Source organism: Talaromyces proteolyticus (assembly GCF_021365285.1).
Source record: "Talaromyces proteolyticus strain PMI_201 chromosome Unknown BGW36scaffold_5, whole genome shotgun sequence".
In the NCBI taxonomy this organism is placed as follows: Eukaryota; Fungi; Ascomycota; class Eurotiomycetes; order Eurotiales; family Trichocomaceae; genus Talaromyces; species Talaromyces proteolyticus.
In genome coordinates this window covers 1,065,558-1,089,327 of record NW_025764281.1, presented here as the reverse complement: position 1 = coordinate 1,089,327, position 23,770 = coordinate 1,065,558, and the positions used below count along the sequence as shown (strand labels likewise).

Sequence of the window (23,770 nt, the reverse complement as noted above, 5' to 3'; positions counted from 1 at the left end):
GTATATTCCTCTAAATATTCCTGTCAAAACGTCTATTTGGGAGCATTCTTATTCCCTGGTCCATACCAATCATCAAAGCCCTGATTAACACATTAGTATATCGGAACAATCCCGAAGATAGAAAGAAAGTGAATACTAACCAAATCATGCCCAAACAAAGGTGTGTTAACACGCTGCTGCTTCCCCTTCGCAGCCATACCATCCAGAATCTCCATATCCTCTTGCGGCAATGCAATCACCTTGAGATTCTGCTCAATGCGTGCTGGCGTGATTGATTTCGGGAGAACGATGCAGCCCCGATTCACTTGATAGGAAATCAAAACTGTGGCGGCGGATACATTATGTTTATCGGCGATAGCCGTTACTTCGTCATCACGGAGGAGCGGGGAGTCTAGAACCATACAACTCAGTCATCACCAACACCGAAAAGTATACTACGAAGCAGCGGACAAACCATTTGATCCCAACGGACAATACGCTTCGAGTAGTATTCCCCGATCCGCGCACCATTTCTTCAATGCATGCTGTGGACAATACGGGTGCAGTTCAACTTGGTTCACGGCGGGGACAACCGTCCATGTTTTCTCGAGATGCTCGAGGTACGGGATACTCCAGTTGGATACGCCAATGGCCTTGGCTTTTCCCGATCGGTACACTGCCTCCATCTGCCGCCATGTCTCCTGCTGGTTCCACGAGCGGTCGACGGCGCGCGTTCCGTCGGGGTTGGTGGGGAAGAGCGCGGACGTTTCATTGGGGACGAGGCGGCTGGTGGTGTTTAGATGGGTGTGATGTGAGTAGTGGGATGGAGGGCTTACACAGGCCAGTGGATCAGATATAGATCTACGTAATCAGTCTGTAGGTCCTTGAGTGTTTGCTCCAGTCCAGCGGCGACGTCCGTTTGATATGTATTCCAGCTGTATAGCCAGTCAGTAACAAACACGGCTTCTTGACTTGATAAACGAACACTTTGCTGGTAATAAAAATCTCTTCTCGGGGTACCCCCGAAGTCTTGATCGCTTCTCCAACTTCTTTTTCTGCGGGGAATGAGAATTTGATCAAGGGCTGGAATTCGCAACGAACCATTCTGATAAATTAACGCGCAGTCGATATGGCGATACCCGCTTTTCAATGCATGCTTTACTGCCTCGCCGACTTGACCTGGTTCAGCACGCCAGGTTCCTGCGAAGAAAATTAATCGGCCGTTTTCAAGGAATATAGATTGTTGAGCAGCTCACCGAGCCCGATAGCGGGGATAGAGGTCCCGGTGTTGAGTTTGAAGTGCGTTGGGAGAGACATGTTTGCGGATGGATAGCAGTGTATGTAGAATGTAGTTTGTAGAAATCGTAATTGAAATAAAAATTTCAATTCATCAAATTCTACCATGTTCAGTGAGGGGTTAAATGGGGGGATGGCCGGAGATGATGTGGAGATGATACATCTCCACTCTACCCCAGCTCAGGTAACTTCGAAAGCCGAGCGTTGATTCTCTTTATCAATGACATCAATTGATGTGCAAACTAGGAATACTTACTATATGTAGTACTTTCTTTTGTCATTTGTATTAACAAGCATGCTTACTCCCGCTCCAACATCATTAGGACATGTTTAAACCGCCGCGACAAACCCCACGGCATATTCTCCAGTCGTTCACTAAAAATTGATAGTATCTTAGAGCTTGTAAGATCAGATAAATCCCCTAGTCCTTGGAAACACACCGGCCCTCCGCTTTTCACCCACTCGTGAATGTCGTCAAAATCAGACCCTGTAGAGAGATATTTAGACTTGATGTAGTGGTGTTTGAACTAGTAGGAAGACTTACAGGTAATTACCGTTCTTCTTGTAGATGAAGACGGACCTAGGATTGATTCATCTGAGAATTTGATAATAGCCCAAAATGTTAATGCGGCGTCGAAGACAAGGACAGTCTCGGAGGGCGCACTGGAACGGAAACGATGTTGTTAGTATCTAATCTCCGTAGTTTTTGATGCTTTAGTATGCTTACTCGAATGTAAATCTCAACAACAACGCACTAAGCTGTCCGGCATGTACAAGGATTGACCTTGCACCCAAAGGATCCTCCGCAATACGAGCTCGTAGCCAGCTTCTAGCGTCCGCTTTGCTCTCCTCAGTCCCAGACTTTCCGGCAGCGACTTTGATATTGTTCAAGAATGCGGGCCAGGTGAATTGCATATGACCGAGGTGTGATAGAGCAGAGACGCTGACGATCAATGAGTTTGGCATGTGAGATAGCCCGTGGCAGTAGACTGATAACTGGTCGAGGAGTTGTTGGGGGTTACTATAATATTTAATCGATGTCACCAACCAAAATCCATGTTTCAAAACTGCTGATGAGGACTGACTGTTTAAATGTAGATGGGAATGCTAGTCGGTACAACGTATCCGATGGCATTGCTGGTCTCGAAAATATGGTATCAAATGCAGAGGCATCGGTACAAAGCCTGTCATTCATTAGCCGCTAGTAACGCGCTGTACATACACCGGGTGATGGTATAACATGCCTATATAGAGTATGTGCCACGATACAATGCCCGAACGAGCTCAAGGGCCCTGGCAACTTCTCCGTAGAGAGCAATGAATCCAGCACTGTTCGAAAGCTCGGCGATTGTTGCAGAACGTGCTCTGGACTCACTCTCTCGCCCGGATTAGATCCATTCCACGTCTCCTCGTCGATTGGGAGAGGAACATTGATCTCGCTGATAGAGAGAAGAGGTGCGATATTCAGAAGGGAGGATATCTGCATATCATAGAGCTAGTTATCAAGTCAATTAAATTTTTCTCGGCAATAGTGATACTTTCTTACGTATATCCCCCAACCTAAATTCCGCCGCCGATCATCATCCGCGTACGCCCGCTGAAGCTCGTCTGCACTCGGCGACGTATTCCGTTTCTCGAGTTCTTTAACATACGACAAACTCGGTCGCAGAAGGTGCATCCTCCTAGCTGCAGTAACAAGACTAGCCCGACTTATCTCTGCATGTTGATAAAGCATTCTAGAGCCACAAAACAGCCCAAAGACAGATTGGAGGAGCAGTGCTTGAATGAAAACCCTATCAAACATTGCCCGTTGGTCGCTCTCGCGGACATGTGAAATCACTCGACGTGCTAGCTCGTTTAAGGCAATTGCAAGCCCGCTTAAACCATCGTGTGAGTACACTGCGCCGATAGCTGCCATTGTGAGGAGGAGGATTGGTGGTGCGTCGGTTTTGCGGAAGGTAGAGCGGCGGATTATGGGGAGGGTTTCGTGGAAATGGCGGAAATAAAGATTCACACAGGAGGTCAGCGTTTCGTTTGAAGGAAAGAAGGAAAGATCGACTAAAGGCCATTGTGGTCGATGAGCGGTGTGAATAAGTGAAATGATTTCCTGGCGAGTGGAGTACTCAATTCCATCAATAACTGGGCCTTGAAGACCTAATCGAGCTTTTTGATTGACAGGAGGAGGCAGGTCGAGTTGATTGTCTTGCTGGCTGGGTCGAAATACATGAGGCTAGGTAATTTGGTATTAGATACTGCGAAAGTCGGGGGCTCTTCCTCCACAACTTACCCATGGCGTATCAGGTGGCTGAGCATCTCGAATTAATTCTGATGGCTCCATGGAACTTAATTCACGGATTTCTGGTGCCCCGGATGCTGTATAAGTACCAGGTTGGACGTCACCGGTCGGAATAAAACCAAGAGGCGGTATGTTGAGAGTGTCTAGCTCAGATTCGTCCATATCCCACCCAAAGAAGCTTTCAGAGGGGTCCATGGGGAATTCAAAAAGGGATCCGACTGGAACTGATGGGAAAGTATCGGCTACATATTTGTTAGTTGAGATCATTCACATGCAGATATAGGGAAGCAAACCAGTTATTGATAATGAAATCGGATTTTGGATATTGGTGTTGATATTATGATATCCCGGCTCAACCGAAGCTAGAAGATGGGACTCAGACGCTGCAGCCAGAACATCAAGTGGCTCAGGTAGTATGGCAGTTGCCTCACGTCGAATAACCAAGTCTTGAGCAACGAAGGATTCTTCGGGATCTTGGACTCGCTGGTCAGGGATTGAATCTTCCTTTGTGTTCCGATATACACATGTCCGCCCTGAGGTTCTGCACTTGCTACAAGTTTGCCCTCGTTGTCCATCACATCGTACCTTCAAGCTAACGCAAGATATACTTCTCAAGTAAATCATCCTGCTTTAATAATTCAAGATTTCGTACTCACCATGACACTTTGCGTGGAACTTTCACTCTAGACCCGTGTAGAGAAAGATGTCGAGTCATTACATCTCTATGGATACCAGTATTCCGTAAGCAACGTGTTGATAACAACTAACATCGAAAAGAGAAATTCACCTTCGAACAAATCGCTTTTTACATACTGGACACTCGTATTTCACATCGCCGGCATCTATTTTCCCAAGTTAGACTATGAGAAATCATTTCAATAATGTGAAAACACGTACGGCCGCGCTCATGGCGCTGGAGATGCTCTCGTTTTCCGTATACGCGCCCACATCCTGGCCAACTACAGGCAAAAGTTGGTTTCTGGCGTGATTGTCCGATTTGCGGGGTATCCCAGACCCGTTCCTGATATGCATCATCCGATAATACGTCGAAGGACGCTGGCTGCATTTTGCAAACTTGAACAATGGTCGGCTTCAAAGTGGGATGCGGATGAGAAGTGGAGATAACATTTAAATCTCGGTGTCTGCTTTTTGGAAAATTCCACACTTCACGGAGAAACCGGGCCGAGCTCTGCACTTCAGGAGTCTATCCTCTGGGGATTAGCTTCGGTGATTTCTCCACTTGACATGTGCGAAGTCCTGAGGAACATTGAAAGCAGTTGAAGTGGCAACATTATTGAAGAGTCGGAATCTCCACTTCCCCACAGTTGTTATCCCCAGATCTCAACGCAAGATCGCGTCTATATATTAAAGGAACATGGCGTGGCCGCGGACTACGATGTTTATCTACTATATGCCATTATAATAGCCTACCATGTCCAATAAAGACGATTTGACTCACAAGGAATATGTTTCCGAGAATGTTGCAGGAGTGTTCGTGGAGGACCCGGCCTTGGAGCAACGGTGCGTCGGACATCCTCCGATATGCAGGATGCAGGGATTAATGATGGATCAGGATTTTACGGAAGGTCGACATCCGCTTAATTCCACCGTTATTTGTGATGGTAAGTTTTGGAATATCAATTCTAGGGATTCTACTAAAGGTTTCTACAGTACATTCTCAATTGTAAGGTCAAAACCTTTGGTCAAGAAGCAGTTACTAATCATATGACCATTTTTCGCCATAGACCTTGATCGAAATAAGTATGTATCGTCTAAGCCATCTGAACTGGAATTCGCGGACTTAGACTTACTTTCGTAGTATTGGAAATGCTAAGGAGGCGGGCATGGCTGAGTCCCTTCACCTCAGCTCCTCCGACTATTCTTTGGCGGTGTCTATCTTTTTCATTGGCTATCTCCTTCTTGAAGTGCCAAGCAACATGATCTTGAGTCGGACAAGGCCGAGCTTATATCTGCCTGGATTAATGGTGAGAGGATCCTTTATTATCCATAGGGCCATTGCTTGTCTAATCATTCATAGATCGTTTGGGGCGGAATGGTGTAAGTGACTCTTTTAGACTTCAAAACACGACTATGTTCAAGAATAACACATTTGGCGGAAGTATTGCATATATCGGTATCAGCACCAAGAAACATTTGATTGCCCTCCGCTTTTGCCTAGGGCTTGTTGAAGCAGGCTATTTTGTGTGTTGCCCAGACTCATTATTCTAGACTCTCCTAATAGTTGCAGCCCGGAGTTTTGCTATTCATGAGCAATTGGTACAAAAAGAGCGAACTCGCTCGACGCTTTTCGATATTCTACTGCGCATCCCTACTTTCGGGTGCTGTGGGAGGACTTATCGGTATGAAAATTCCTTTCCGAATTAGCTGAATAAGTCCCTAATTTAATGGCAGCCGGTCTTATTGTAGACAATATGCAAAATAGAGGAAATCTTCCTGCTTGGAAGTGGCTTTTTCTAAGTACGCTATCTTAGAGATTCCTCGAACATTCGCTGATAGTCTATAGTCGAGGGATGCATTACCATTGGCTTTGCTATTCTTTCTATGTAAACTCTCCTTGGATCCAGAAAAAAATCATTCGGTTGCTAATATTCATCCCAGTTTCATCCTGCCAGACTTCCCAGCGACAACCAAGTGGCTCACGATAGAAGAAAGAGAATATGCGATGCGTCGTCTCGAACATGACAACAACTCCACGTTGGCAGGAGATCTCAGTCATACCCAGAGCTTTATCCATGCAGTCAAGGACTGGAGGTATGATTCATACCACAATATGAATTTTGAGATACGAGGTTAACAGAAATAGAACGTGGCTCTTCATGCTTGCTCAGAGTTTATGTACTTGCGCCGGTACGATCACTTATTTCGTCCCGACACTAATGGCTGCACTGGGATATACTGGAAAATCCGTTCAATACGTGAGTAACTCGGCAACCGATTTGGTTCATCGCTAATCGTGATTTGCAGATGACAATCCCATTATGTAAGTAGGCAAAATAAATATACTTACTACTCTACTCACATAACCTATAGATATTGCTTCACTAGTTATCGTCCTCATCTGTTGCTTTTCGTCAGATCTTCAGAATGAACGCCCGAAGCACATTATGGTCATGGCAGCTATTTCAACCATATCATTGATCATTACTGCCGCTGTGAACAACTCAAAAGCTCGATATGCCTTTTTAACATTCGGTAATAGATAGTCACTGAAATCCAACTGCATCTGCTAATATCCCACAACAGGCGCTGCTGGAATCTGGTGCTGCAGCCCCTTGACGCTGAGCTACTTGTCCAATACAATCTCTCGACCAGCCGAAAAGCGAGCCGTGGCGATCGGGGTAGTAAAGTACGTATACATATGCAGTGGTTTATCTCTATATCTATATACAAAGACTGACACGTTTATAGTGCTTTGGCCAATCTCTCTTCTGTATAGTAAGTTCACCACATTTCATGTCGAAAATTTATTTGATGCTTATATGCTTGTTTTCGTCTTGCAGTGGATCGTATATTTGGCCGTCAAACGCTGCTCCCAGGTATATTGCCGGATTCTCGGTTACTACATCGCTAATGTTTGGTGCTGTGATTACGGCTTTTCTCTTAATGGTTCTCACCAAGAAATACCCTTATGAGAATACTGTTGATGGAGGGAAAGCGCAGGTGCAGGCCAGTGAAGCAGTCAGGACTTCGGATGTGTGAAACCGGAGAGACATTTTATTTTCTTAGTATGTAATGTTATCACCTATCAATTGATGCCCAGCTGTTACAAAATTTTCGACCATTTATTATAATTGCACTTGTTTCAAATGTTGTACCTATATATATAATATTTGGAACCTCTCTGGTCTTCGTAGCGCGAAATAAGCAATGAAAATGTATAGTGAAACTTGAAAAGGGGCGGGGAAAAAGAAAAGAAAAGAATAAACGAAACTAAAACGCTGACGGTATATAAAAATAAATTCGGCTAATCAATTGATAGTTCACGTATCTTTCCATACAGGCCAATCAAATTAGCAAAAGCGCCGGATTTCCAAATGCGGTAGAGAACAATTTGTAGTTATTAAAGCCTTGAACCGCATAATCACGAAAGCTGGTTGGGACTGACAAGGATTAATTCCGGTCATCTACATACGCTAAGCGTTCAAGCTGCATATATGTGACAGTGGTTACTGGTGTCACCAGAGAAGCGCTAAATGAGTGGCTGGTTAACCATTCTTGGTATAACATTTTGCGGCGCAGAACCCTGCGCAATCCGACCCCGAGACGGATCCAAAACGAAAATAAAACGCTGGTGTGTTTTATTTAGATAACTTGGTGTGTTGTTTCTCGAGGATTTGTCTATAAAAAGGGCACCACGGCGCACGACAAGCCTGAAGATGAAGATATCGCGCAAAGTCGATTTCAACACTACAGCACAGATGAAGCAATCACCCAGGCCAGCGACGGTTGAGGTTATAGAGGATAACGACACTCCTGTCCTGCATAGCAAGCGATCAGCTTCTCGGGTGACCAAAGGAGCATCCACAACTCGGTCTCCTCCACAACCCAAGAAGAATACTAGAATGGCATGGTCGCAGGGGTCTATTTTAGGCCAATCAAGATGCCTTGGCCCTATCGAAGAAATGATGAAGGCGCATAGGTTTAATCAAACTGCCCCCTCACGATATTTTCCAAAATCCAGGACCGGAGTCGCGAGCGGAATGAGATTCAAGGATACCGGTATAGGAAAATATTTTTCATGGGTGAGAGAATATCTCAAAATAGTAACAAAATCAGTTCGTATGCAGAGGGCTGACTTTTAAAATTTGATTAGACGACACCGAAGTCCTTAACACCAAGGGCACTTATGATAGCCTGCAAGATGTCCGAATGACCGTGGTCATGCCAAAGAAAGATGAAGACCACTCGGAGCCGATCATTTATGTCGAACAACGCATTTACCAAGCTGGCCAGGAAAAATTTGTTGTACATGAGTTAAACTTTGGTGCAAGAATCCAGGTTGATGTCGAATATGTTTTCCCTGCTTGCGGCGATGAAGATGTCAACTTGGGAAAGCGTGACCTGATAGTCACCGTCAAGTCTGTAGGTTTGAACGATTTTCCTCCAATGAAGGAAACACGCATATATAAAATGCTAATCACAATGCCGAAGTTGGACCAAGAATCCTTTAATGATTTCCTTCCTCGAGGAGCAAACCACTACGGCTACGACCGTCAGGAGACTGTTTTGATCGACCAATACAAACTACGAAATGGACTGACACATTGGCTACGTCGTGATCAAAAGAGAGGGGAGACAAAGGTTGCTATAACTTTCAATAAAGAGGACCTTCAAGACCTTTTGCATGTTAAAAGGGAAAGACAATTGTCGAGTGGTGGGGTTGCAGACAGTGAAAATATCGAATTGTTTAAACTGTCATTCCCAGGACTTGGTGACCAAGCTGAGGATGGAGGCGGCCACGGCGAGCTTCATCTTCAAATTATCTACGGACCCTAGCAGAAAAATTGCGTGGACGGACCGAAGAAGAACATTTGAACAGCTTCCAATACTGGGATATACATGTAACGTACGTACATAGGTCGACTTTATTTGGCATGCAATACGAGTCAGTTTTCTCTTGTTCATTAGAACCAAAAATAAAGAGATGGTAAATTCCAGTAGGCGTCATAGTGACTTGAAGTGGTAAGTTTCGTTTATGAATTGTATGATTGCAATTTCGGCGTTGAATGTTCATGAGCCAGGGAGCAGTGTTGATAAGGAGTGCGGACACAGTATATATGGTCACGTGATCTGAACGGCCAAAGTTTTCTCCTAGATTTTCCGAGGCCGTTGTTGCCCTTCGATCCCGGCCCTGACAAGACGACAACGAGCTGCCAGCCACCCCTCGAACCAGCTCCATTGGACCTTGTCTTGTCGACAGCCATTCTCCTTGCCCTATTTCTCGTCGGCTGATTCAAGCAAGACATCTCGCTATGTCTCCTACGGCAACCCGCGCCGTGCTCCGGCAGTCGCAGTTTCTGATCCGCAGAACCGCCGTCAGACACAACTCGAGCAATGCAGCAAACAAGGCCAAGGAAACAGTCAGCCAGGCCACTTCCAAGGCCTCAGAAGGCCTGTCCAAGGTCTCTTCGAGCGCTGGACCAGCAATTGCCGGTGCTGCCCAAAACGTTGGCAATGCCCTTCGCAAGGTCGGCGGTCCTACTGCCAAGGCTGTCGGTTTCGTTGAGCGTAAGGAACCTTTATTTTGATGACAATCGATATCGTGTTGACATAGTGTCTCTCATATGGGGTCATTGTGGAGAAAACTGCTGGAGAAGAGGCATTGTTTCTCAAAATTGGAGATGGGTGGCTAATGCATTCTTTGCTCAACAGGCTTAATACCTCCCACCGTCTACTACACTCGCGTTGGCTTTGAGCTAGCCCAGCTTGTCTTCCGCGGCCAAAACATGTACCCTCCGTAAGTGCAAATCAGTCAACATTCAGTTCCTGACCGCTTTTTCTCACAAGCAATTCCAGAAGTGTCGCCACCATCCAGTCCTATTTCCAACCTTTGATCAACGCCGTCCGCAACCCCGCGACTATTAAGAACATCAGCTTCAACCCCCAGAATCTCGTCACGCGGGTACGAAGCTTCAGTGTTAAGGAATGGGCCTTCGTCGGTGTCACCACCGCCGAAGTTATCGGCTTCTTCGCCGTTGGCGAGATCCTTGGCCGCCGTCAAATTGTTGGATACCAGGGAGAGCCCCAACATGAGCATCACTAAATAGACTTCTTTTGTTATTTTTTTATTTTCCATTTATATTCAGCATTTTCTTCTAACCTGTAGCCACCGATTTCCTTTGTTTCCCGCGTCCCTTATGGCAGCGATTTGTACTATTGTATGATAGACGATGGAATATTAGCTGCATTTCCTGAGACATTTGCGAAAGACACTGGCAAAAGCCGTGTTCGAACGCTGCAGGGTGAGGCAAAGAAATAGAAATATTTTGCAATTGTGCTGGCAAAATATATTCAGTCAGAACTCTGTAAAAGGACGATGATAGTGGCTAAATACTAATCAAATTCTACTTCTCATACATATCAGAACTGCAAAATACAGCGAGTATCATTCGTAGGAATCGGGAAACAATGCTGTGGTTGTCCTTGGATACTTGTTTAGTGCGGCGAATGCTGGCCTCTGATTGGCTCGGAGACGGCCTGCTTGAGACCGAACTTTTTTCATGTTCCATCAGGCTCGCTACTCTTCAACGTTCAGCGCTTTGCCAGAGTAACCACCAGGATGCTTTGAAATCTTGCCACTGTGGCTCTTTCTGGGAACTGAATATCCAATATGGACGCCTTCAAACTGTTGACTCGATCAACAAAGCTGAAGCCCACAGCTGCATCTTCTAATAGCCACCGCCTGCCTTCCGCAGGAAAAGCAGAGAACCCGCAGCTCTTTCGGTCTGCACAAGACCTTGAAACCAAGAAAAGAAAGAGAGGATCTGACGAGCATGAAGATTCTGATGGAAATGAGGGATCGGACAATGAGTTTGATGCGACGCAGCTAGCGCTTTTTGGTGCTAAGTCTGCACCAGTCAAAAATGCATCGTTAAAGGAATCTAAAAAGTTACGGAAGTCTAATAAGAATCAGTCTGTGGAAGAAGACAATGCTCAAAATGAGCCTGATTCAGATCATGAAGTATCAACCGCCGTGATGGAAGAGTCCGAGCGACGGTCAATTTTGAAAGCGCATAGGATTAAAGTCTCCGACTTGCGCGATTTGGAAGAGATCCAAGCTGCCAAGACCGGCGACGACGTGGAGAAGAAAAAGAAGAGGAAGAAGAAGAAAGAACCTACCCTCAGTAAAAAGAAGCAAAAAGAAGCTCGACAACTATACCCCGAGCCTCTGGTTTCATTCCAAGAGCTGCGGAACAAGTATCGCGTCTCTAGGCGTTTAACAGCAAATATTGGTGAGCAAGGCTTCTCAGTGCCGACTGAAGTGCAGATGGGTAGTTTGCCTCTTCTTTTGTGGAATAGTGCCATTGATAAGACGCCTTCATCGCCGAAGGAGAGTCAAGAGCTTGACTTACTTGTAGTTGCTCCGACAGGAAGCGGGAAAACACTGGCATTTTTGATCCCATTGATCAATAACATGGTTCAACATCATCGACAGAATCCTGGACAGCGTGAGATATGTTCAGTCATTGTTGCTCCCACGAAAGAACTTGTGGGCCAGATCGTCAATGAAGGACGGAAACTAGCTGTTGGGACTGGGGTAACAATTACGGCGATGAGAAAGGGCATGCAGGTCATGGATCTAATTCATGACGAGGAAAACTTATTGGAAGAGAAGAGCAGCTCCGAATCAGACCCAGGGTCTAGCAGTGACAACGAAACGGAAGACGCAAAGTCAAAATCCAAAGGGAAGAAAACCAACACAACTGTCACCAAGAGCGACATCCTCGTCACCACGCCACTCGCTCTAGTCAATGCATTATCTGCGAATAAGACGAAAAGTGTCTCCCCATTACCGTCAGTAGAGCATCTTGTCCTGGACGAGGCAGATGTACTTCTAGACCCTTTGTTTCGTGAACAGACCTCAGCCATCTGGAATGCGTGCACCAACCCTCGGCTCCGCATATCGCTATGGTCGGCCACGATGGGTTCTAATATTGAAGAGCTGACTAAGGAGACGATCAAGAAACGTCGGGAATCTCTTGCCATTGAAAATAGTCAAAATACCTCAACTCCCCTCCTACGAGTTGTTATTGGCCTCAAAGACTCCGCTGTCCCGAACATCAAACACAAACTTGTATACGCAGCCACTGAACAGGGCAAGTTGCTTGGTTTACGTCAACTTCTTCGTCCCAGTGCAGCCGTCGCTCCCAACGAAGCCCGCTTACGACCGCCATTTCTCATCTTCACACAAACAATTCCACGAGCAGTTGCGCTACATTCGGAGTTGCTTTATGACATCCCCCCTGAAGCTGGAGGATCTTCTCGAATTGCTGTTCTGCATTCAGACTTATCAGAGACCCGTCGTTCGGACATTATGAAAGGGTTTCGCAAAGGCGAAATCTGGATCATTATCACCACAGATTTGCTAGCACGAGGAGTCGACTTTCGTGGGATCAATGGTGTGGTGAACTATGATATCCCGACATCGAGTGCAGCATACGTTCATCGCGTCGGTCGAACAGGCAGGGCTGGCCGTGAAGGAGGTGTCGCAGTTACATTCTATACTAAAGAAGACATACCATATGTCAAAAGCATAGCCAACCTCATCCACACCAGCGAGAAACTGCAGGGTACTACGGGAGAAAAGTCCGTTCAAAAGTGGCTACTGGACGCTCTTCCGGATTTGAGTAAAAAAGACAAGCAAGAGTTGAAAAGACATGGTGTCAAGGCACGGGCAGCGTCAGCCAAACTGAGACCCGACGGCAAAGAGATACGCACATCACGCATTAGTACAAAGAGTGGATACGATCGAAAAATGGAGAACAAAAGAAAGGGCACGATTACCGCTAATCGTCAAAAGTCCAAGGCGTCTACAGTTCCAGCAGAGAGTGGAGATGAATGGGAGGGAATTGATGAGTAAACAATTTGTTCACGTTTGATTCTGGTCACTATTGTTCCCACCTTCCGGCTTGTCTATGAGATTTCTGCAGATACTAATCTCAACGACCGTCTTTTCCGGATCAACAAAGCCTGTCAATCCATCGCTGTTTTGATCATAATACAACGCCCAGACATCATCTTCCTCCTCGACCGCGACCCATAATTCTTTCTTGTCTAAAATGACACCGGCCTCATCTTCAGTCCAATCCCAGTGACCGACAATATGCTCTATGCTCTGTGTGCGATTCCCATATTTCAATTCCATGGTATTCTTATCGACATATATCCAATTCAGCATTGGCGGGTTGTCGGATATGGTACTGACAAGTCCATCCCCTCGCTTTTGATTGTCATCGGGATATCCAATATAGAATGCAGCAGCAGTATGTGCAGTCTGTTTGCGAAGGCTAGGATCTGCGTGATCAATATAGACCTAATAATTTACAAACCCAACAATAGTATCAGCCATGTAATTATAAATCGAGCCGAGTTGATATTGTCAATAGCTTTCCTACCTTATTATCCCTCAATACACCTCGCCTTCTATTTAATCTCATTGCTTTCTCTGAATTTCCCTCACAGAAAACATCTATGTGGAACTTGGCCATGCGTTTCTCATCTTCCATGCGAGTATTTTGCTTGCGTTGTTCGACGACGCCCAGCGAGACGCCTGTGACGGTGGGAATGGCCGTGACGGCGAGGAGGCCAATGACCATTTTGTTTTACTTCACTGATGCTTTGATAGCGTTAGGTAACATATGGCTGGGGAATGCAAATCGTGAATGTAACAATTCGATGATTGTCTGGTAAAACAGCAAAACAGCCCAACCACCGACGTCATAACAGAAACCCTTTTCTGCCGGTCTATTCCAAGGCGGAAGCCAGGTCATTCTCTCATTTGTAGGCGGTGAGATATGCGCTAGACCAATATCGGAAATATCACATGACCCATACACTTCAGGCGGGCATTTTGCTGTTGATTAGGCGATTTGCAGTTGCACAGAATTGGCCCTTTGTATGGGAGCCGGCCTGGCCAATCACAGCACACCGCTCGCTGACAGGGCGTTCCTGCCATCTGGTGTTATTTATACTCAACGGCGAGCTTGAATTAAATAATTAATTTCTCTTTTTCGCGGATGCTAGAAGGCTGATCTTGCTTGAATTAGCCCAAGGCTGACTCTCGTTATAAATAGGTTTAGCCGGAGGCCATGGCTTGCTTGGCGACAACCCTGCATGAGACAATGGACGTCGATTCATGAGCTTCTTTCTCAGGACCTGGTGAGATCTATGCAACACAGTATAAATTGATAGGTCAATATGACTGCAAAAACGGAAAAACTCACAGCTGTCACGACGACAAGAGAGTCAAGCACAGACTTGGGCTCACTTGCCAAGAAGGAGAAATACCAACACCCTAAATTTGGGGAACTTGATCTGACCAAGGATCAATACGACCGCTATGAGCGCCTTGTCTACTCAGCACGGGAGTTTGCAAACTGTTTCTCTTTCAAACGATCACGAATGCTTGAGTGGTTATGGAGTTGGGAATATATCGCACTCCACCGCGTAAACAGAGTCGACTCAGAGACATTTGAGCGATTCCTAGTCCCTGCTGAAAAGATCCTTGCATTGAGGAAGAAGCAAGATAAAAAAAAGATCAATAAAGGCTTATATAAGCAGATTTGTGACGTGGCTGGAGACTATCTTCTGAACTACACGGGATCTATCTATAACCAAGAGTTTGATGTGCTATATTTTATCGGGCAGATTCTTTGGAATTTTTACGAAAGATACCCTAAGCACATCCCGATGAATACGGGTAAAAAGGATCCTCTTGAGCATGCCCTGGAATGCATCCACTCGTTTTCGGACTCGAAACTGGTGACTTTAATCCCTGAGGTCGGCGCACTTGTGCCGAATTTGAGAAGTCGCAATAGCGAGCTTAGTCAGTGGGATGATGGAAGACTCTATGGGCTGTCACAAAGAGTATTAAAATTGCTCAAATGTGAGGGTAGCGACGATGGCAAAGGCGTTGAAGAAAGCGGTTATACAATCAATCTACGCAGAGGGTTGGCGCGTCATACTAGCAGCTTGGACGCAGGTCAATTACTGAACCATGCATTGAGGCTAGCAAGAAAGATCCACGGAAAATATCATCCTATCACATGGGATCTGACGGAAAAGCTAGGAAGATTCTATCTCAACGATGCATGCAGTTACACTCTTCAGTACTACTTTTCCGACGTGAAAGGTGATAAAGTACGCGGCGTTCAAAAATTATACGAAGACTTCTTGAATGGGGCACTCGAAGGAACAAACCATCAATCTGTCAATGTTGAGCTTTTCCGAGAGAGTATCGCCCCTACACTTGTAGACTTCTACAAGAACCATGATCAAGACAACAAAGCACGAGTGTTGCTCTGGAAATTCACCGAGTCGATCAGCAGTGAACTATATGCAGAATTCTTCAACCCGTTTTCCCCACCGTATATAAAAATACGAGGCAGGAATCAGCTTTTCAGCGCCATTTCCCGTCTAGACGGCTGCGGTGTATTCTCAAATTTCAACTATAATAGTCTAGAAACCGCTATTTTCGCGTTTGACAAGGTCGTGCTATTATCCGTCGAGCCATCCGATGAAGAGAAGATGATGAAATGGCATCCATTGGTTGAACGTCTGCCTATTGCAGAAAACCTTGGGCATGTGGATATGCCTTCTGAATGGATTCCAGGTCTACCTGCTGGTTATCAACCAAGGCCGTTTCGACGGTCAGAGGACAACTGCATGGTTCTTGAATTGCCGTATATCACATACCGTAATTTCAAAACCTCGCAATGCTATCGATTCGGGAGTTCATATGCTTTCTACTGCAAGGGATCATTGAGTCACCCTACCCTTAGTAAATGGAGAACACTTGATAACGCTCTTGGCAAAAGCGGGCTGTTTGATGTTTACATGCTGAACGATGTTTTCTTCGTTCATTTCCCGAACGATCCTATTCCTGCTTTTCTGCTAGTTGACTCTGGAAGAGGGGGGATCGAAGAATACGTATATGATAAAGAGACTGGCTCAATTGTTGCTCGAAATGGCCCTAGTGAGAAAAGTAGTTCAGTCGATAACGAACAGAAGAGTACTCCTCCGGGGCAACTCGAGGTACATAACCCCCAGAAGAAGCATTTTGTGCCAGTTACTAACGTTGTACAGAACCCGGGAATACTCAAATCTCTAAATCTCTCTCATGGGGAAGCAGTCCTCGGCCTATTTAACGATACCCCTGGCGACCTCGCCGTGATCGATCATCAGATTGCAAACGGTTTCAACCTTGTGTCCGCCGAATGGATTGACTGGCGCCGCTTTGTGTTGCACAACTGTCCACCAGAACGTCAACCAAAACTCATGGCAGCAGATGGGACGCCTATTCCTGTCCTTGGATACATATACGGCACATGGACCGACTTCAACCTAGCCAAGAGTTGGGGCGGTCTGCAGGTTTATGTTGTACAGGCGAAGTTTGAGCTGTCAAAAGATATTAAAATGCCCGATACTCGCAGAAGACAATTGGCATCATCCTGCCACTTTGTGTTAAGTCCTGATGATCTTTGCAACTTACGAGAAACCACCCGTTTGTTTTACCCAAGTCGACTATTTATTTCCCCTCAGCTGATATGACTAGTCTCCCTTGAAGATGTGCGTAAAACGTGTACACTTCTGAACCCTTCGCTTGTTCGATTCATGAATCGTCATCATATGGAACCTCAGATGATGTGTTATTGTTTCGGTTCTACACCCCCGGATGATTTCGAAGGCGTTAAAACCTGTAAGCTACTATCTCATATTGTTCGAGTACAAACAAGAGAACAATTCGAAGTTAAATTAGTCCAGAGTCGCTGACTAGGGAATAAAATCTAGCTTCATGTTCAAAAACCGGCTATGGGTTAATGGCAGAGCTTTCTCGGCGCGATGCATGGGATAATGAATTCGCGGACCTGTATTGGAATAAAGCCACCTGGAAGTCAAGACGCGAGAAATTGGAAGAACAGGCTAAAGTTGAGACGGCGATGAGAAAAGAGTGGGATGAGAACTATGTGAAGGGGTCTAGGCATTGGATTTCGGTGTGGCAGTGACACTCTAGGATCCTTTATTTCACTGGGTACACGAAGCCGAAGATCAGTTGATATAGAATTGATATGTGCAAATTTCTATGTCTTGGTCTATCATCTGTCTAGACATCTATTCTATAGTCTATTCATATGCTCATGGCGCGTTTATCATGCAAATATCAACAAAAGGAAAAACTCTACAGCTGCTCACTCCACCCCCACACCGACCACCAACAATGCACTTCAACCGAGCCACCATCCGCCCCCTCCCAATCATCATACCCGCTTTCCTTGCCCTCTTCAACAATGGCCAAGCCAATATCTTCCATCCTCTGGCGAAATTCCCGAACTTGTGGAAGATAAGCGTCCCGGAGAGGCAACTCAACAACAACACGTGCATCCAATCCCCGGCTCAACCACGTTTCGACAGTCTGGACGAGCCACTTGGGATGGTCGGGCGAGTAGAGCGGATCCGCAGCCAGGATAACTGTGTACCGCTCTTCCTTGGTTGGAGCCGGCTGAGGAACCACAGACCAGTCGAGCACGCCAGTGTTGACCTCTGCATTAGACTTTAGCAATATATCGGAATTCAATGTCACATTATGGGCCAGGTTGGGAACAATGGCGGGCAGATCAGTTAGATATATCGAAGCTGCGGCGCCACCGAGTATCGCGAAGGAGAGGCCGACGAGTCCTGTCCCAGAACCCAGCTCCAATGCTCTTATTGAAGGTTTTTCCATAACTGTATTGTTGCTGGTGTGATCAGAGAGAACCAGCTCCGGGACAGAATCGAAGAGAGAATGCAGCCGACGGGATAACAGGTACGAAGACACCCATGTCTTCATTCCCAGATTATCTGCCGTCAGCGACGGTTCGTGCAAGGTAAGCGCGAACTCTTCGCCCGAGGACGTAGGAATGTTGAATACGCGAGAGAGCGCCGGCATGGCTATATATTGTAAGTACCGACAGAAACCGAATAATGGGCCGAGAAAATATTTACCAGTGCGACCCGCACGTTCACTCAATCTCGCTGCCGCCGCATCCCACACTACCTCCCTCAATTCATCGGAATCAAACCAAGCTAGAGAGCTCGATATGATAGAAGTGAGGTATCTCGAAACCTCGGCTGATTGAAAGCTCGGTTTGACTACATCGCGAGCAACGCTTCCGAATGTTTTCGGCTGGACTGTGAGTATTTCTAACACTTTGAGTAGGTCTTGGCTAGATGGTTTCATATAAAGCTGGGGCAGATCGAGCACTGGTCATGTACACCTTTATCAGCTTATCAGGCCTTGCATACGGTGGAGAAGTCAAGAAAATCGACTAGGGGGGGGTATACCGTGGAGAGGCTCGCCATTGTCTGCGGTGATCATGGTGAAAAAAAAGGAAAAACGACTCCTCCAAGGGCAGCCCAGGTGACTGGGCGCACGCCTTTACTGCCAAAAGATTGGTGAACTCTAGGGAGGCCAGGAAAAGCGGTTATCGTCGAGGAGAAAAAAGTTCTTATCTTAGGCTTCGGCCCGAAAAAAAAAAAAGGTACTAACCCGCCTACCTCCCTTATCCCTAAAAATAGAATAAAATCAAAACTACATATGAAAGTTATATTAGACTAAAAAAGGAATATGCAATTTTAAGATATACACAATATATTAATTGGCTCTGATGTACAGGAGAAAGGTATAGGACTCGGCGGCAACGAGACATGATCATTCCCAATGACGGATGGTGCCATAATCTGGTCGCCACCTTCGCCTTACACCAGTTGATGTTGACTGTTCTCTGTGTGCCATGTGCTTAGTGGGACTCTATGACGACTATGTATCTAGCTCATGTGTCGTTGTGTATTTAAAATACATCAGATCCTTTACATGTAAGTTCTAGATTGTTACATTAGACCCAGCTTAAATGGTTATTCCTGCAAAAAGAAAACTCTATAGTTGATATGCAGTAGCAATATAACTGGTATATCTCTATATACCGTATGGTTTCTTTTTATATTTACATGAAATTAATAGGCTACAAAAGCACACATGCGTGCACTCATGTGTCATGATTAAACACCGCGTGAATCAGCATGATTGAGGTACATTCATTCAAATCTTTAACTCAATATCCATCTGAAGGTTCAAATGCTCACCTAAGCTTTTATCAAAATCCGATTGATTATGACTCCACTCTAAGCGTTACAAAGTGCAGTGATGATGATACAGGTAGGAAAAATATTCCGGAAGAAAATTTTCGATATTGTTTCAGTCAGGGCTTATGGTCTAGTTGGCATGACGTCTCGTTTGCAGAAAAATATATATACTGGGTACACCATGCTGCTCCTTATACCGTTTCTTTCTCAGGTTCGAGAAGGTGCTGGATTCGATCTCCAGTACGTCCACTTGCATTTTTATACTATCTTCGTTCGTTTCCCTTTTCCTTTACTTGTCTTTGACTAAGTGAGAACCATGGTAGACTAGAGAGAAGGATGTGTTTTTCATTCTCTCTTCCCTCCACCTCCCCTCGCAATTTCTGTCTGGAGATACGTCACTTTGTGCTTGGGTGAAACTTTTTCAAAGGATAGTGGCAGGAATGGCTGAAAGGCTCAAGAAACGAGATTTCAAGAAGGTGAACAAAGGAAATAGCTCCTTTGCGTCCTTCGCATTATGGTTAGTAGCAAAGATATGGCTGTCAAGAGCGATCAACAAAGACAAGAAAATATGTACAGAAACATGCGACGGGGTATATGTATAATCAAAACTTTCCAAAACCTACAAACGCCATAATGCATTCTAGTGGTCCTTGTGAAAAAGACTTATTCCTCAACAACACCCATCAAGTTAGAGTTGCCTTGAAGCCCTGGTACGCTTGCTCGATATCAAATGACAGCTCGCGAGCCTGGTCTTCATTCAACTCTTCTGTTGCTCGCATCTGATTGAGCGTGATAAGCCACTGGATTATCTTCCCACGGGATTCGAAGTCGCGGTCCGTAACCTTGTTCACCGACTGAATGACTTCAGATAGCAACGGATGCAACGCATCCTTCGAAACCATATTCAGCTTCAAGGCATCCAGAAAGGTTATAAAATTTTCTGTCGCGGTGAGGATTAGAGTGCCAGAAGCACCGCCAGCAGGGGCATTGCTAGGTGCACCATTGCTTGGTGTGTGGGCGCCGTGAGGAGCTTGCTCGACTGTTGCTGGGAGACCAATCCGTAGACGTTCGGTCGCTCGGGGGCATTCGAGCTATTAAATTTGTAAGTATTGTAAAATGATAATCCGACAGCTTCAACATACATCCCAGGTGCGTTTGAAAGTCTCCAAATCCACAAACTCTCTCGCAACCGTTTCGTCACCCAGCGTCGACTTGTATTGCTTTAGTAAACGAGTGCATGTTTCCGTGTACTCTGATTCCGAAATAGCATCCCTGATATACGCCTTTTCCAAGCCATCTAGCGTGATGATGATGCTGTAAATCTCAGCAAGCGATTCGTAGAGATCCCGTTCGGCAGAGGTAGTTGCAAGTTTCACTTCCTTGGGAGGTTAGTCTAGTCGGCGAGAGGCAGGCGTAGAACATACTTCGTCAAGGTTGATTGACGACGACAATGCCGGATTTGGCGTGTAACTGTAGGGAGTCGGCGCATAAGACAGGGGGCGTTGGTAATCCATGCTTCATGTTTGAATTGCGAAGTATTCATTTAGAGAAGATGCGAGGCAACATTGAAGCTGCCGCGGAATCGCAGGGCGGGGAGTGCGGTGTGGCCCGTGCGGGCTTTTTCTGCCAGCCAAATCGATTTTTTTTTATCCGCCGAATAAATCTGCGCTAGAGAGAATATTAATTCCCATCTATCACTGGTTTTTTGTTGCGCCCCGGTATTTTGCTAGGCTGTGTGTGATTTGCAAAAATGACCGCCAAGCTGAAGAAATCCACAAAAAAGTTCCAACAGCGGCGGCTGGGAGACACCCTCGAGAGACGCAAAGAATTTTCCAAGATCAAGCAGCGACATCAGATAGCCGAGAAAAGAAAGGCCAAAAATGCCGGACGCCGGGAGAAGGAAGAAGCAGAGAAGGTCGTCGATCCGAAAGAGCAAGCTAAGGATAATGCATTCGCTGAAATGAACGTCGACGACTTCTTCGCTGGCGGATTTGATATCCCAGAACAAACAAAAGGCAAGGGAAAGAAAGCGCAAAAGAAGGATGTGACACCCAAAATCGGCAAGAGAAAGCGTGCTGAAGATGTTGCAGAAGGCGGTACTTCTGCATCAGACAGCGCGGAGAGTGATGCCGACGTGGACGTAGAATCTGACGGCGATGAGCAAGATTCTGACGATGCGAGCAACGTCGGCGACTTCGAAGCGCACATGGGACAATTGGAGGCTTTAAAAGACAAAGATCCGGAATTCTACAAGTTCCTCAAAGAGAACGATGCCGAGCTCTTGGATTTCGGTGACCAAGGTGACCTGGCTGAAGTTGACGAACTGAGCGAGGCTGAAGAAGGACCCGCGAAGAAGAAGAAAAAGTCAAAGAACGAAATAGAAGCCGACGGGCCGGATGACACCAAGCTTACAACGTCGATGGTCAAAAAATGGAAGAAGGCTATGCAGGAGGAACACTCAATGAGAGCTCTGCGACAAATAGTGCTTGCCTTCAGATCAGCCGCGTATATGAACGAGGATGAGGCAGACAATACGAAGTATTCGATCTCTGACTCCGCTGTTTATCATCAAGTTCTTGTTACCGCGTTAGAATCTGTGCCCAAGGTTCTTGCGTACCACCTACCAGTCAAAGAGACCGCGGGAGGCAAGCTCAAACTGAACACGGAGTCCAAAAAATTCAAAACGCTTACGCCTCTCATCAAGTCGCACACATCTTCGGTTCACCAACTTCTGGTTAATCTCACGGACCCGTCCACTTTGAAGCTCACACTTTCTTCCGTCGAACCCATGATGCCGTACCTTCTCCAATTCAGAAAGCTCCTGAAGGTTCTCGTGAAAACTGTCGTGGGAATTTGGTCAGACAACTCTAATGCTGAAGCCGTCCGCGTCACTGGTTTCCTCATCATGCGCCGTTTGATGAAAATCGGCGACGCTGGAATCCGCGAGGCGGTCTTAAAGGCAACATACGAAGGTGTCGTCAAAGGCAGCCGGAATACCACCGTTCACACACTGGCAGGTGTCAACCTAACGAAGAATTCTGCCGCAGAAATTTGGGGCGTTGACCAAAATGTGTCCTACACTACAGGCTTTAGTTTTATCCGCCAGCTCGCTATCCATCTCCGAGGCAGTATTACAAACAAAAGCAAGGAATCATACAAAACAGTTTACAACTGGCAATACGTGCACTCCCTTGACTTTTGGTCACGAGTACTCTCTCAGCACTGCAATGGCCTTGTTGAAGCAGAAGCTGGAAAACAGTCGGCACTCCGTCCTCTTATATATCCAGTCGTTCAAATCACACTGGGTGCCATTCGTTTGATTCCTACCCCTCAATACTTCCCACTCCGTTTCCAGCTTATTCGAGCTCTTTTACGTATGTCCCGTGCTACAGGCACTTATATTCCTTTGGCTCCAGTGCTATTGGAAGTTCTAAACTCGAACGAATTGCGAAAGCCTCCCAAATCTAGCACTTTGAGGGCCCCGGATTTCAACACATCTATTCGAGCAGCCAAATCTTACCTTCGCACACGTGTCTACCAAGACGGAGTTGGCGAGCAGGTTGCCGAACTGCTATCTGAATTCTTTGTTCTATGGACAAAGAGCATCGCATTTCCAGAACTCTCCTTGCCCATTGTTGTGATGTTGAAGCGATGGCTCAAGGAAGTTGGATCGCGCGCTACAGGCAATAAAAACTCGAAGATTAACCAGATGATTCTGCTACTTGTTCAAAAGCTCGAGCTCAATTCCCGCTGGATTGAGGAACGTCGCGCCAAAGTCACCTTTGCTCCCAAAAACCGCGCCGAGGTTGAAAGCTTCCTCAAAGAGACCGATTGGGAATCCACTCCCCTCGGTGCTTTTGTGAAGACCCAACGCAAATTACGAGAAGAGAAAGCTGCCGTTCTTGAGCAGGGCAGGCAAGACGAGGAAAAGCAGCGACAAAAGGAGCGCGAAAATGGCAGTGACGATGATGATGTCGAGGTTGATAGTGGCGACGACGAAGAAGAGGACGAGTAATCGCCACATCTACCACCAGGACAGCTTTTATGCATGTATTTCTTTGGCGCCGGGTGCTGTGTATACATTAGTTTACGTATTTAAAAGAAATTTCTACCGGAGGTGTCATTTGCGAGTAAATCACGGGGAAATATCAGGTCTACGTGTAAGCTGGAAAGTTGAGAGCTGATCCACAGGTATCAGAGCGCATATGCAGTCTTGGATAACACACTAATCAATAGATATATTAATGCAAGTAATCAATTGATAAATATTAATATACTCCGTGCGTGAGAGCTCGACCGTTGGCCCGGCCCACTTTTTGTCAATCCACAGGGATTTCCTCC

At 46.0% G+C, this 23,770-nt stretch overlaps 12 protein-coding genes and 1 non-coding gene across 13 annotated transcripts; 8 read left to right on the top strand and 5 right to left on the bottom strand.

Annotated features, from left to right (window-relative positions):
- Positions 1–32: 32 nt before the first annotated feature.
- On the bottom strand, positions 33–1,296 carry BGW36DRAFT_448645 (glycerol dehydrogenase; the record flags this gene model as incomplete). The annotated part of the gene is made up of 7 exons (XM_046221753.1): positions 33–80; positions 141–391; positions 455–765; positions 816–914; positions 965–1,034; positions 1,081–1,179; positions 1,236–1,296. The coding sequence occupies 7 exons, from the start codon at positions 1,294–1,296 to the stop codon at positions 33–35; spliced, it is 939 nt and encodes a 312-aa protein (XP_046073115.1).
- A 278-nt stretch (positions 1,297–1,574) lies between these two features.
- Positions 1,575–4,637, bottom strand: BGW36DRAFT_396372 (fungal-specific transcription factor domain-containing protein; the record flags this gene model as incomplete). Its single annotated transcript, XM_046218149.1, has 11 exons — positions 1,575–1,762; positions 2,067–2,296; positions 2,361–2,476; positions 2,516–2,770; positions 2,822–3,505; positions 3,563–3,813; positions 3,865–3,976; positions 4,013–4,178; positions 4,228–4,293; positions 4,359–4,413; positions 4,469–4,637. The coding sequence occupies 11 exons, from the start codon at positions 4,635–4,637 to the stop codon at positions 1,575–1,577; spliced, it is 2,292 nt and encodes a 763-aa protein (XP_046073114.1).
- Positions 4,638–5,003: 366 nt separating this feature from the next.
- On the top strand, positions 5,004–7,291 carry BGW36DRAFT_426344 (major facilitator superfamily domain-containing protein; the record flags this gene model as incomplete). The annotated part of the gene is made up of 17 exons (XM_046220254.1): positions 5,004–5,092; positions 5,145–5,193; positions 5,243–5,255; positions 5,317–5,332; positions 5,391–5,556; positions 5,610–5,629; positions 5,692–5,773; positions 5,820–5,931; positions 5,984–6,049; positions 6,096–6,135; positions 6,191–6,343; positions 6,396–6,507; positions 6,557–6,572; positions 6,623–6,784; positions 6,836–6,938; positions 7,001–7,027; positions 7,093–7,291. 17 exons carry the CDS (start codon positions 5,004–5,006, stop codon positions 7,289–7,291), a joined length of 1,425 nt encoding a protein of 474 aa, XP_046073113.1.
- Positions 7,292–7,867: 576 nt separating this feature from the next.
- Positions 7,868–9,434, top strand: BGW36DRAFT_376546 (uncharacterized protein). The gene is made up of 4 exons (XM_046215896.1): positions 7,868–8,231; positions 8,282–8,334; positions 8,406–8,674; positions 8,744–9,434. The coding sequence occupies exons 1-4, from the start codon at positions 7,969–7,971 to the stop codon at positions 9,086–9,088; spliced, it is 930 nt and encodes a 309-aa protein (XP_046073112.1). The 5' UTR covers positions 7,868–7,968; the 3' UTR covers positions 9,089–9,434.
- A 9-nt stretch (positions 9,435–9,443) lies between these two features.
- BGW36DRAFT_376544 (putative mitochondrial F1F0-ATP synthase g subunit) lies at positions 9,444–10,678 on the top strand. The gene is made up of 3 exons (XM_046215895.1): positions 9,444–9,820; positions 9,965–10,049; positions 10,109–10,678. The coding sequence occupies exons 1-3, from the start codon at positions 9,565–9,567 to the stop codon at positions 10,353–10,355; spliced, it is 588 nt and encodes a 195-aa protein (XP_046073111.1). The 5' UTR covers positions 9,444–9,564; the 3' UTR covers positions 10,356–10,678.
- Positions 10,679–10,832: 154 nt separating this feature from the next.
- On the top strand, positions 10,833–13,294 carry BGW36DRAFT_149319 (ATP-dependent RNA helicase rok1). The gene has a single exon (XM_046209490.1). The coding sequence runs from the start codon at positions 10,923–10,925 to the stop codon at positions 13,170–13,172; it is 2,250 nt and encodes a 749-aa protein (XP_046073110.1). The 5' UTR covers positions 10,833–10,922; the 3' UTR covers positions 13,173–13,294.
- On the bottom strand, positions 13,182–13,908 carry BGW36DRAFT_293961 (uncharacterized protein; the record flags this gene model as incomplete). Its single annotated transcript, XM_046211048.1, has 2 exons — positions 13,182–13,625; positions 13,708–13,908. 2 exons carry the CDS (start codon positions 13,906–13,908, stop codon positions 13,182–13,184), a joined length of 645 nt encoding a protein of 214 aa, XP_046073109.1.
- Positions 13,909–14,509: 601 nt separating this feature from the next.
- Positions 14,510–17,316, top strand: BGW36DRAFT_426339 (uncharacterized protein; the record flags this gene model as incomplete). Its single annotated transcript, XM_046220253.1, has 4 exons — positions 14,510–16,345; positions 16,397–16,814; positions 16,866–17,009; positions 17,102–17,316. The coding sequence occupies 4 exons, from the start codon at positions 14,510–14,512 to the stop codon at positions 17,314–17,316; spliced, it is 2,613 nt and encodes an 870-aa protein (XP_046073108.1).
- Positions 17,317–17,489: 173 nt separating this feature from the next.
- BGW36DRAFT_293506 (putative glucose-inducible SAM-dependent methyltransferase Rrg1) lies at positions 17,490–18,665 on the bottom strand (the record flags this gene model as incomplete). The annotated part of the gene is made up of 3 exons (XM_046211005.1): positions 17,490–18,238; positions 18,293–18,550; positions 18,632–18,665. 3 exons carry the CDS (start codon positions 18,663–18,665, stop codon positions 17,490–17,492), a joined length of 1,041 nt encoding a protein of 346 aa, XP_046073107.1.
- Positions 18,666–19,340: 675 nt separating this feature from the next.
- Positions 19,341–20,072, top strand: BGW36DRAFT_149279 (uncharacterized protein). Its single transcript, XM_046209489.1, has 2 exons — positions 19,341–19,700; positions 19,753–20,072. The coding sequence occupies exons 1-2, from the start codon at positions 19,491–19,493 to the stop codon at positions 20,029–20,031; spliced, it is 489 nt and encodes a 162-aa protein (XP_046073106.1). The 5' UTR covers positions 19,341–19,490; the 3' UTR covers positions 20,032–20,072.
- Positions 19,549–19,678, top strand: BGW36DRAFT_t32. The gene has a single exon. It is a non-coding gene; the product is annotated as a tRNA-Ala (tRNA).
- Positions 20,073–20,112: 40 nt separating the features above from the next.
- On the bottom strand, positions 20,113–20,943 carry BGW36DRAFT_358166 (putative vacuolar protein sorting-associated protein Vps28; the record flags this gene model as incomplete). Its single annotated transcript, XM_046213944.1, has 3 exons — positions 20,113–20,520; positions 20,572–20,808; positions 20,854–20,943. The coding sequence occupies 3 exons, from the start codon at positions 20,941–20,943 to the stop codon at positions 20,113–20,115; spliced, it is 735 nt and encodes a 244-aa protein (XP_046073105.1).
- Positions 20,944–21,102: 159 nt separating this feature from the next.
- BGW36DRAFT_376532 (putative ribosome assembly protein Noc2) lies at positions 21,103–23,714 on the top strand. The gene has a single exon (XM_046215894.1). It carries the CDS (start codon positions 21,180–21,182, stop codon positions 23,442–23,444), a length of 2,265 nt encoding a protein of 754 aa, XP_046073104.1. The 5' UTR covers positions 21,103–21,179; the 3' UTR covers positions 23,445–23,714.
- Positions 23,715–23,770: the final 56 nt, after the last annotated feature.